The sequence below is a fragment of the Typopeltis vanoorti genome, chromosome 18, assembly GCF_054136105.1.
Source record: "Typopeltis vanoorti isolate ZY-2024b chromosome 18, IOZ_Tvanoo_1.0, whole genome shotgun sequence".
Classification (NCBI taxonomy): Eukaryota; Metazoa; Arthropoda; class Arachnida; order Uropygi; family Thelyphonidae; genus Typopeltis; species Typopeltis vanoorti.
Window position 1 is genome coordinate 105,893,076 of NC_143566.1, and position 12,419 is coordinate 105,905,494.

General features: G+C 34.2%; 1 protein-coding gene across 1 annotated transcript in view; it reads left to right on the forward strand.

Annotated features, from left to right (window-relative positions):
• Positions 1-12,419, forward strand: part of SmD1 (small ribonucleoprotein particle protein SmD1) — a 62,927-nt gene that overhangs the window by 20,202 nt on the left and 30,306 nt on the right. Inside the window, exon 2 of the mRNA XM_090407983.1 lies at positions 10,211-10,287. Coding sequence (XP_090264109.1) covers positions 10,211-10,287 — 77 coding nt within the window. The remainder of the gene's footprint in view (positions 1-10,210; positions 10,288-12,419) is intronic.

Consider the following 12,419-nt stretch of genomic DNA (forward strand, 5'->3'; position numbering starts at 1 on the left):
TGGATTAAAAAAAAAAATAATAAAAAGCCTTTAAAATTCTATCCCTTGTGAATGTATTATCCTTCTCTTAACCAATTTTATTTACTCCAGTAAGTTTTTTAACTCATATGTTCATAATATATTTGACATTACTGGGGGAGGGAGGAAGTCTTCTTCCCTCTCCTCACACTTACAGTCCATTTATTGCAGGGGTTCCCAAACCATTACACCTCCCTTTAGTGTAACCTTTAATGTACACACCTCTCCTAAAAATCCAAATACTAAAATAAACATAAATGAACAATGAAAACAATATAGTGAACTTTATTTTTAATAAAGATATAAAAACAAATGTTCAAACTAAGAAAAAATAATTATTTATCCTAAATAATTATAAAACAATTATAATTCTTCATAACCACTTTAATGAGATGGATGTTGCTGCTTTTGACCAGTTAGAACAGAAAATCGAGGAACAGTCTTTGACAGTGCTAGACAAATGTCATGTCTGGCATCCAGTCGATTTTAAAACTTTTGTCTTCACACTAACTAATGTTGAAAATCCAGATTCGTATAGATAGGTGTAGCAAATGAGATTAAGGCTAAAAAAGCATTACTTGCCAAAACTGAGCATGCAGGCATTTGGAAACACCAGAATTCATCAAGATATTCATTAATGAAATTTTGCCTTAGCTAATATTGGCTCTGTAGTTCGATGAGATCAGCCTTGTTATCAGTATCCATCAAATCTGAATTGATTTGATTTGTAGTCTTTACAACTTTGACAAGCTAACCATGAACAAAAGTAATGCTTGTGCCTCTACCACCACCACCATGTTACTTACTTGAAACTAGTATTTGTAGGAAAGGTGGATTTATTGTAACAACGTAAAACTAAAAGGCTCTTCACACATCTCCTGGACTCCATTTGTTTCTTCCCAAGGGAGATACACTTCACAGTTTGGAAATCCCTGATTTAAATTTGCAGTCACAATCTTATTATTTATGCAGATAGCCTACAGAATATTTATGGAAAATGTCTTCAACTTCTGTTCAAACATTATCTTTTCAGTTGTGTAATGTCAAATCAATCTTTAAGTGCATATCATCTTATATAAATATTTCTTACCAAAATCATTCCACATATTTACATGCTCTGCATTTAGAAGGCACTGTGGAGTCCACACGAGATTGAATGTTGGTCATAATCAGTTGCATGAAGAGTACGAAGAACAGGAAAGGAATGTGATTTGGTGGGTAAAGACAACAAAAGTGCAGTATGAGAGAAATTAGCCAATCAAGCTGAGAAAAACTCCTAGTGAGTCCTTTTGATATGGGGCAAGTAGAAGAAAAATGACTATGGGAGAATGATGCTATTTGATAACACTAACAGATTGGTAACAGTGCAGCGGATATACTTGAAATATTCAGTGATATGCGAGGAATTAAGTAAACTTGATGTTAATAAGGAAATAGAACTTGAACACAAGTCCTCTATCGCCTTGTGTCTTGAAAGGATGGCCAATGGAATTAATGACACATTTGACACACTTGTTTAACATGAGTCTTGCAATAGGATGAATTCCAAAGGAATGGAAAGTGGGAAAAAATTGTTGAAACTTTACAGAGGGGTAGGGGGTCGACTAAGGCTACAAATTAAAGGCCAATCTGTGTGACAGACTAGTGAGTTGGATTGCTGATTGCCTGTCAGACAGGTATTAACAGGTTGTGTATGGAGGAGTGGTATCCCAAAAGAGGAAGTTCATTAGTGAAGTGCCACAGGGATCTGTTTGGGCACATTAATGACATTAGGATTGACTGAAAATGTATAGCTATTTGCTGATGATGCAAAGTTGGGAAGAGCTATTAGAAGTAGAGCAGATGTTATGGCTATGCAGGAGGATCTGAATAGACTGTGTGAGTGGACAAGAGTGAAGCTATCAGTTTAATGTTGCAAAGTGCAAATTTGGTAGTCAAGGTTGGGATGCAGAGTACACAATAGAGAAATTTTGAAGGAGGAGATGAGAGATCTCGGAGTGATGGTGGACAGAGATTTGAAGTTTAGAGGTCACATTGCTAAAATTGAAGAACATCCCAACAGATTATGGCAATAATGAGGACATTGACATGCTGAAGCAAAGATGTAATGGTGTGCTTGTATAAGGCTTTGATCAGGCCACCTATGGACTACCATGCACAGATTTGGTTGTGTGGTTTTCAGGGTGATGAGGATGTATTGGAGAAGGTCCACAGAAGGTATATTAAGTTAGTGTCAGGTTAATGGAATGTCAGATACAACGATAGATTGAGGGAGTGTAATTTACAGAGAGCCTTGTAAACAGAAGAGGAGATATGATTGAGATATATAATTTGGTGAGAGATTGTTCCTAGATTAATGTGAATGAGATATTTCATAGAGGGAGGCAAGTGTAGAACTAGAGGTCATCCTTGGGAGCTTTATAAGGAGGATGTGAGCAGGGGAGTGAGGAAGCAGATTCTTTGCATGAAGAGTGATGGTTGAATGGAATGCATTGTCTAAAAGTGTCGTGAATGTGGAAACTGTGGAATGGGTGTGAGGCAAAGTTCGATGCTCTTTTTTTGCATTAGAGAGTATAGACCTCCTGTTATGAGCCTTTGACTCCGTGGAGATCAGATGTTAATAAAATATTGTTTATATATATAGAATTTTCATATATTCATAATATGGAACATTAGAATGATGAGAACGAAAGAAAGATTGCCAAATCCAGAATGGTTTTAAAAAATGAGTCATTTTTTTAGTCATTACAATATTTCTAATATTTTGTCCCCACCCCCATATATTTGCACCCAGTGAAATGCTTGATAAAAGAATCATTTAGGCATATGGCTGTTCCAGCCTTAGAAGTCATCTAGAGAACGTCCTGGTTTTCTTTTTCTTAATGGCTTGTACTTTAAGGCTTGTTTTGGTCATCTTTCTGTTTTCATTTTCTGAACATGTTCCATCCACTTATGTTTATATTTTTTAATTTTTTCTATTACTGATTCCTGGTTTAATTCTTTCATAATTTCTTTTGTGATCAAACAGAGTATACTTTGCAGTTTTTCTCATAAACTTCATTTCAGCTATTATTAATCTTTGTCTTTTTGTTTTATTGTCCAGATTTCACTTCCATACATTAGGACTGGTAGGGCTAATGTATTGTATACTTTTAGTCTGGTTTGTTTTTGAACTCTATATTTAAACCAAACCAACTAGGTTTGGTTTAAATATAGAGTTAATTGCACCTGTTATTTTTAAATATTTTGCAATTTTTAGGTTTATATCTTTTTCATTTTCATATGTAATCATACAACCTAGGTAGTTAAATGAATTCACCTGTTCTAAAATCTTGTTATCTATTATTATTTTAGGTCTCACTGGGTCTGTCTTTTAAAGGCCATAGTTTTTGATTTTTCTGTTGAAAAATGAGATAGCCAAAGATTATGATATTATCATATCATAATCTTTGGCTATCTCATTTAGATTTAAAATAGCTAAAATTATAAAAGAATTAATACCATTAAATTAATAAGGACAGTTAATTCAATTTTTTTTTGTTCCTTCACTGTTTAATCAACCATATACATTAATGGTAGAGTACGGTAATTACATCAGCTGCTTTGTATTTTATCATATAATTACCCTACTCTGCTGTTAATTCTTTAACACTGATGGCCTGGTTGGCCAAGTGGTTAGCGTATCCTCTCTCCAGCCTAAAGGCTGCTGGTTCGAATCCTGCTGTGGGCATGGATGTTTGTGATTGTCTGTGAAAATACTAGCGGTGGTAGTGGCCAGTAGATGGTGTTGGTGTAGATCAGTGTTTCTCAAACTTCAGATATCCGCGTACCCCTTCTTAAATTTTCATTATTACCAAGTATCCCCTTATCAAAATAATAAGTAAATCGAGTATATTTCATCGTAAATGTCTATTTTATTTGAATTTATATGTTCAAGTAAACAAAAAATATGATTTATTTTTAATAGAACAAAATTTGGAATAGGTTCCTCTTCATTTCCCGTCCATGAAAATCGACATTTCAAGTAATTCATATCATACATATGACAATTTTTCATCATCTTCCTAGTTGGCTGTCTAGAGATGTCAGATGACACACCATTATCAATTTCATTTGATCCAGATGCAATGTCAACGTTTTCTTGTTGCTTACAGCTACTTGTATTTGCTATATTGCTCTCTTTTGTGGGTTTTATAAATCCAATCTTTAACCAATGATCCATACTTAAGAATTTGAAAGCTAAAAAAATTACCGTATTTACTCGAATATAACTCGCACTTTTTTCCCAAAATTAAAGCTAAAAAATCGTGGTGCGAGATATATGCAGGGATTTTTGGAAACTAAAGTTTTCAGAAAAAAAACTGCAAATGGTGTGACTTAACAAGACGCTCCTACTCGCTATAGCTACTTTAGGCATTGAGAACTGTTTCCTTGTGTGCATCGTCAAAGTCATCTATCCAAATAGCTTCATTCTTCTTTCCCATTATTTAAAGCAAAAATTACAAGACTTGAGATACATAGATCAGCTCTGAAGAGGTGCATATGATTGGTGCGGTATTAACAAAAGATCGCACAAACCAAAGACAAATTAGCATTTCGTCAGTTGAGTTAAAATGCTAATTCTCTTCAACTGAATTCCATAATATCTGAAACACATTAACTATATATTTCTTAGTTTTAACATGTTCACGACGGGGTGGTGTGAAGCAAAACCATATGTTCCACTGGCAACATATGGTTTTGCTTTGAGTCTATATAGCAGTTTCTGTTGGAGGGAAGATGCGATTCATTAGTGCTGTTTTTATCCCAGTTGTCTCTAATTGCATATAATGTAATGATTTCATGCGTTAATGATGCATGGCTGAAAATTTCCACGTACCCCCTGAGGACCTTTCACGTACCTGGGGGGGGGTATGCGTACCACACTCTGAGAAACACTGGGGTAGATGATGATTTTAGTTGTGGTCCGCTGTAGTTGGTGGAGTGAGTGCCCTCCTATGATGAATCCTTGGAGATCTCACGTAATAATAATAATTGATGAATGGAGTGACCTTTTGTATCCATTAAACTTAAAGTATACTGTTTTACTTAGAATATCTTTTATTGTCATTTGGTATTTTAACTTTTTTTCTGTAAAATTTATTTGTTTGTTTCCAAGTAAAAATTGAATTTCATATCTGTGAAAAAAAAAAAAAAAAATTATATAAATCAAGTGGATATTACCAGCATTATTTCTAAACTAAAGCATAAACTATAAGTTATTTTGAAATGGGACAAGATAAATTTGTTTACTATTGGTTAATATGTTTTTTTTCTTCTTCTGAAATCAATGCATTGGAAACAGTTATCTTTTTTCATTTTATTGACAATTATTTTTGCACAATTTTCAAATGCATGCATTGAAAATCATTATGTTCTTCTGAAGAGATTCCTCCCCCGTTCCCCAGCCATCTCTTCAGGACTTCAGAAATGCCATCACCATATCCTATATCCATGTCAAATCAGATAAAATAGCCAGTTCCTTAAAAAAGTACAACCTCCGCACAGTGTTTAAGCCCTCACCGTAAATTTACCCTTATACGTTCACCAAAGATCAGCTCCTTCCACTCTCAGTGCCTGGAGTATATAGAGTACCTGTTCCTGCAAGCTGGCTCGCTTCGGACATACAGGCAGATCAGCAACCATCCGTTTAGAACACAAATCATACATTTGCAATCATGACTATGGTCAATCTGGCCTTGCAGACCATGTTTTGGATACAATCCACAGGATCTCTTGGAGAAAAACCACTATGCTCCATAGTAAATTCAAAAAAGAAAGACTGTTTTTAGAATCTGTGACAGTACTCAGAAATCAGCTGAATTTAAATAAATATGGTTGCATAAAACTTCCCAAAATATGAAAAACATGAATTATCAGAGATCCCACATCCTAGGCCATCTACAAATGCCCATAGAGGGCAGACCACCTAGATAGGACTTTAACACCCACGTGTTTCACTTAGTATTGCATTGTATTTGAGCGTATTGTTAAAAAAGTTATTTGCAATCCCTGAAGATGTCTCAGTGATTGAGACGCAATATTTGAAGCATTAAAATTAGTTTTAATCCTTTCCCAGTGTTGAAAATATTCCATTAAACCTACAACATGACTCTCGTTTGTCTATAGTAATTTAAACAAAAGCAGTTTTTACTTGTTGTTTTACAGTTTCTAACTTTTAAATTTTCCATGGTAATAAATTAAAGAAATGAGATTCAGGGATGCTGAGCACTATCAGAACTCTAGAATACTGATTATATATTCCTTAGATTTGACAGTCAACTTGACAAAAGTGACTACATTTTCAGGTTTCTGCTACTGCCTTGAAGATCAGATTAGCCAGAAAAGGGCAATTAAATCACTGTCATTTAAAATTTTAGTATTATTACTCAGTATAATACAGGGTGTTCGGGATAAATTTGACATATTTATAATTAATTATATTTTTCCGTAAGTTACATGTATTAACACACACTTCTCTTCATTTAAAAGTTTGGACCCTTCTTCATTCATATACAAGATGTCAGAAAGGATGGATAGCTGGAACCCACCTGAATCATGGAAGAGAATAACTTGTATCATGATGATTCGTGCCCGCCATCAAAATAAGGATATTACGACTGCTGCCCAATGCTCCCTGAATACAGTAAAAACAATCAGGCATGAACTAGAGACTTGCAATGGTGACTACGAGGATGTAGCAAGAAGAAAGATCCCTAGCAGACGATCTGATTGCGTTCGTACAGCAGAATTCCTCGCAAATCTGCAGGAACAGGTGTTGAAGAACCCTGGCATTGGAATTCGGGCTTTGTTCGTGGAGTTGCTAACTGTAGTCAAGCCCTGGATAACAAGGGTAGCCAATGGTAGGCCGTATGTATGGCAGCAGGATTCGGCCCCTTGCCACACCTCTGGGAAAAGTCAAAAATGGTTGTCTGAAAATTTCTACGACTTCACCAGTCCAAATGTTTGGCCTCCAAACTCCCCAGACCTTAACCCCATGGATTATTTTGTATGGGGCGCAGTTGAAAAAGACACCAATCGCACTTCCAGTAATACAAAAGCCCAGTTAATGGATAAAATTAAAACAGTTTTTGCAGCCCTTCCCAGGGAGACTGTAGCATCAGCTTGTTCGAGGTTCCGAAGCAGAATTGAAGCTGTGATCGATGCTAATGGTGGTTATTTTGAGTAAATCTTGTTGATAGTATTGTAATTAACTCTGCCTGTAATGTTTTTTTGTCAATTCATTAAATTTAATATACAAAGAAGATTTTCTTTTTCCTTACGAAACTGTCAAATTTATCCCGAACACCCTGTATATGATAAAATATTCAAAAAGCCTATGAAAATTGTACATATTAACAAAAAAAAAATTCCATAGTAATATTTTTTAGATTGCAGATTTGGATATAGAGTACTCTTGATATACATACATTAAAATCATGCAAGTTTTAGTAATTTGGGATTCCTACTATAGAAACCAAACATGGTGTGTATATATATATAAAAATTTTTTTTTTTTCAAACTTGAGGTCTTTAGTAATCAGTGTTGTTGGTTCTCCTTGTTCTTTCTGGCTGAACACACATCTTTGGGTATGCTGTCTGTAATGTTGAAGTGATGCTAATTGTGACTTATATCAATGATTTCCTTCTCAGTCATGTGATCCCAGAGATCGGAACTGCTGATTCAGTATGCTGCTACATGTTTTTAAGTCATTCCTGTTACTGACATAGCAAAAAGCATCTAAACTTCATTACCTGTGTTTTGTTATATGGCAGTGCATGCTGCTATGTGACAAACTGTGAAACGTTTTCTTATACCTTCTGGACATATCCGTATAACTTGAATCTCTTGCTGAAGATGAAGGAATTCTTCCAAAGCAAGCATTTCACAATATGGAGATAATGATGCATGCAATAGACTGTTCTGTTGCTACTGTTAACATGATCTCCACATAGCATCTTCTACTGCTCAAAGATTTGGGAAAAGGTTAATCATGTAAAGGTGACCACATCAATGAGATAGAGTTCTTTTTCCTTGAAATAAAATTTGTCTCGATATATCATATGTTGCCATTGCTTATTCATCTCATCCCCCCCCCCATAAAGAACTACAGGTATCCCTTGCTTAACGCAGTTTTGCTTAACACTGGATTTGATTAACGTGGTCAAATTGATTGCGGCAAGAGTTTTGATTAATGCGCCTTTAACCCTGCAGAGCTTGCAGCTGATCTGACAGATACATGCATAAATGTTTAATATAAATATTCTTACACAATTCAGTGTATAGCTTGGAGGTCATGAGTAGCTGTGCATTCATATGTTATGAGTGATATTTCACACTGTTTTTTGCTGTCCGTTTGGTTTAGCACATGTTATGTAAAGGTTTGTGATATTCGACAGTAAATTGTATCAGAGATACCGCGGCCTCCGATGCCAGTATAGTTTTTTTTTTTTTTTTTTTGTTCAATAATTTCTAGATTGTAACTGAAAATAAATAAATCATCATGTATTACTGAAATAGAGAGCCAAAGGCTTATTTATCATACATGTCCTCTAGCAGATGTGCTTTACATTATGGAAAATACTAAGGAAAGTGATCTGAAGCTTACTCCACCTTGACTACGAGTTGCCCTTAAGGTTGATTATGCTTGCATCCGCCAAAACTTTTATTTTCTATATATTCGGCACGAAACTCTTGTGGTTTCTATGTTCGGCTATGAAATAATGTTGGATTCAATATCCACTTAATTTGTACCATCATGTATTATATTTGCTGTGTTTTTTCTTTTTTTATTGCATTTTAGCACATACTAGTAATGAATGTATCTCTCAGATATACCGCAACCTACTCTGCAGGGTTTGAGCATGATGACGTCATTCCTCCTATGCAGTGTTATGAATAACTTCATAAGAACCAGTGCTTCATGGATGAATTGTAATTTATACCATTGATTATTAGATTTGATTAATGCGATTTTGATAAATGCGGTAACATAGAGGGATTAATTAACCTCATTAATCGAGGGATACCTGTATTTAATCATAATAGTATAGTGGATGTTAAGTGACAAAGTGCTATTCTTTATCATAAAAACAATGTTTTCATAAATATATATTTATTTGAGTTAGATATAAAACTTTCCAGTGTATTTGATGAAAAAGAAAGATGTTCACATTTAAAACAGAAATCTGGTATATCAATTCTGCACTTCATGAATTGACTTTTTGTACAACAAGAAGCATGACAAAAGAACTTTTTCTTTCAGAATTTTCAGAATGATGTGCTGTTTGGTTGAAAAGTCTGGGTTTGAATTCTATCAGGGATGTAGAAAATATTTTTTAGGCATTTTCATCTGTGAAAGAGTTAGCTAGACTCAGTTGCTGATTATTTTCTCCAGTATTATATTAGAGTAAGAATGTATGTTGATCAACAGACAAGTACACTGTTGGTAATAAACCACTAATCAGACAGATTCCTCTATGACAGCGATTTTCAACCGGTGTGCTGCGAGAGTTCTTCAGGTGTACCGCGAGATTTATGAAAACAAATTAATTGGAAGAAATAATGTCGTAATTTGCTTATTTATGTATTAGTGTCTGATCTTCCCTCTTCTTGTGTGTGTAAATCAATCAAAATTATACCTATTTTTTGCCAGATCATCAAAAAAATTAAAAGAATATATTTTTAGTGTGCCACAGAATTTTAATAATTAGTCTAGGTGTGCCTTATTATGGAAAAGGTTGAAAATCATTGCTCTATGAGAAGAATGACATAGGTGATTTGGTTTGGAAGATATGGATTCAAATCCCAGGATACGAAAAATATTTATAAGGGTTTTTTTTAGCCGAAGCTAGTTAGTCTCATTTGATGGTATGAAGCTTTTCCTCCTGGAAATTTGGATTTTTGCTTTTACAAAACAGACAAATCAATCAGAAAACATGGGGATTGATAAATATAATACACTTATGATAAATAACCAGGCTCCTTCATTTACTCTAGCCTAGTTCTACCTCTTCATTTATAGATGTAAAAAAACTTAAAAAAAGTATTTTTTTAAAAAAATTACATTTTTTTAACACAAACTTAGGATTTTAGAAAAACATAAGCTTACAAACAAAACACTCCATAGCCCTTTTTCTCTTTTTTTTATAGATTTTTGATGAAGTTGAGTCATGAGACTGTAACTATTGAATTAAAAAATGGAACTCAGGTGCATGGTACAATAACAGGTAATTTATTTTTCTGATATTTTGACACTGTATGATTGATATATTTGATTTGTGCTTGTAAATTTTGATGAATTATTCATGTTAAAACAACAGCAACAAAGTTTATTTGTATGTATTTCATTACCTGATTGTACACTTTTTTTTATGCCTCAAGTTAAGTACATATGATATCTTTGAACTAAGAATAAACTGTTAGCAACAAAAATGGGATGAAATCAGAGTTGACCATAACCATAGTGTATGAGAAAGGTCATGTGAAAAGCATTATTCTTGTTCAGGTTTGGATTGTTCTATTCTTGTTCAGGTTTGGATCAAAAAGAATAAAAACAGCAATATAATTTGATTGTATAGAATAGAAACAAAAAACACACATGCTGGAGCAATTACTTTACTTACAATTAAGAAAATCACACTATGTTTTGATCTCTATATCAAGGCCATCATTGGGAAAACATTATATAACAAGACACAAGCTACATGACCCCTACACATAAGTACACTAATCTTAACTACTTTGTTAATTTTTAAACTAGCTTGACCTCAAGTGAGAAAAAAATACAATAAACAATTAAATAAATGCACCATTTTAACAAAATAATATTGGAAAGACACCAAGTCCCTACTAATTCTGTGACAGGTTTGGAGTGCATGGTCTGACAGGCTTGTTTTACCATAGTGAGGGAATTTAATGTGGCATGGCATTTGTTTGTCTTCTTATTGGAATTGTGCACCCTATTTCCCATATCTAGGGTAAATTGCAGTACAGTGAATTTCATAAATCCCTGGGTGGGCACGATAAGGAAGGGGATCTTTGGATGAGCTAAGTATACTTTTTAATTTTGAAAGAGGTTTGAAAGTTGCCTTAATACTATATTTATGTTGTGTTTTATTTATTTTTTTTCTGATATTCCTGTAATGTGTGGTATGGCTTTCTTGTAATGCTGTTTAGCTGTCATGGCATTATTGTAGCTGCTAGTTTTCTTGGCTAAGTGATAATTCAGTCTGTCAATTCCTTCAACTAACAGTTGCAGTGGTGCGTTTGTTTTGTGTATTTGTGTGTAAATACACACAAAGAAACTAGCGACTACACTCAAGGAGTTGGTAAGTCATTCCTCCTCCTACATACTAAATACATACTACATAAAAAATATGCAACACTTCATAAAGAAAATTAAAAATATCACATTCAGTAACAAAAATTTATTCATCAACTTTGATGTAACTGCCTTTTCACGAATGTCCTGATCAATAACGTGATTCTTCTCGTGTAGAACCAGTTTCCTCCCGATATCATGGACCTCTTTGACACATGAAATACTCATGCGTTGCTCTGAGTATTTCATGTGTCAAAATAATTTCTACCTGCAAAAAGAAAGCATGGGCTCTCCACTCCCCCTCCACACACACGTGCATGCACACACAACTTTTTGCATGAAAGACTTTGAGTAACAAGTTCTAGGTTCAGCAAGTCTAAAGCCGAACGTTTCGCTCAAATAAGTTGATGATATATTCATCATTTGGCCTCATGGCCTCCAAACATTAAATACATTCTTAAGCCACTTAAACAAATATCACAAATATATCCAGTTTACCATGAAGATTGAAAACAATAACTCTTCTTTTTCTTATAACACTTGTCACACATCTTCCTTCATGGTCTACATTAATTTACTCTCACAGGCACATATATTAAGATTCATACCACCATTCAACACAGAAACAAGGGTTACTAGTACCTTCAAACATAGATATCTAACAGTTTGCTCAGATTAACTGGCACTGAAGAAGGAATATGAAATTATTGGCCAACTCTTTATAGTTCACTAGATCCTCCACAATAATGCCATGACAGCTAAAAAAAGATTATAAAAATAGAATTGGCCATACCATACATTAAGAGAATATCAGAAAAAATAATAGAACCCTACATAAATACAATATTAAGGCAACTTTCAAACCTCCTGCAAAATTAAAAGTATACTTAGCTCATCCAAAGATCCCCTTCCTTATTGTTCCAACCCAGGGGTTTGTGAAATTCATTGTACCTGCAATTTACCATAGATATGGGAAATAGGATGCACTATTCCAATAAGAAAAGACAAAAACATAAATGCCGCATTAAATTTTTCCGC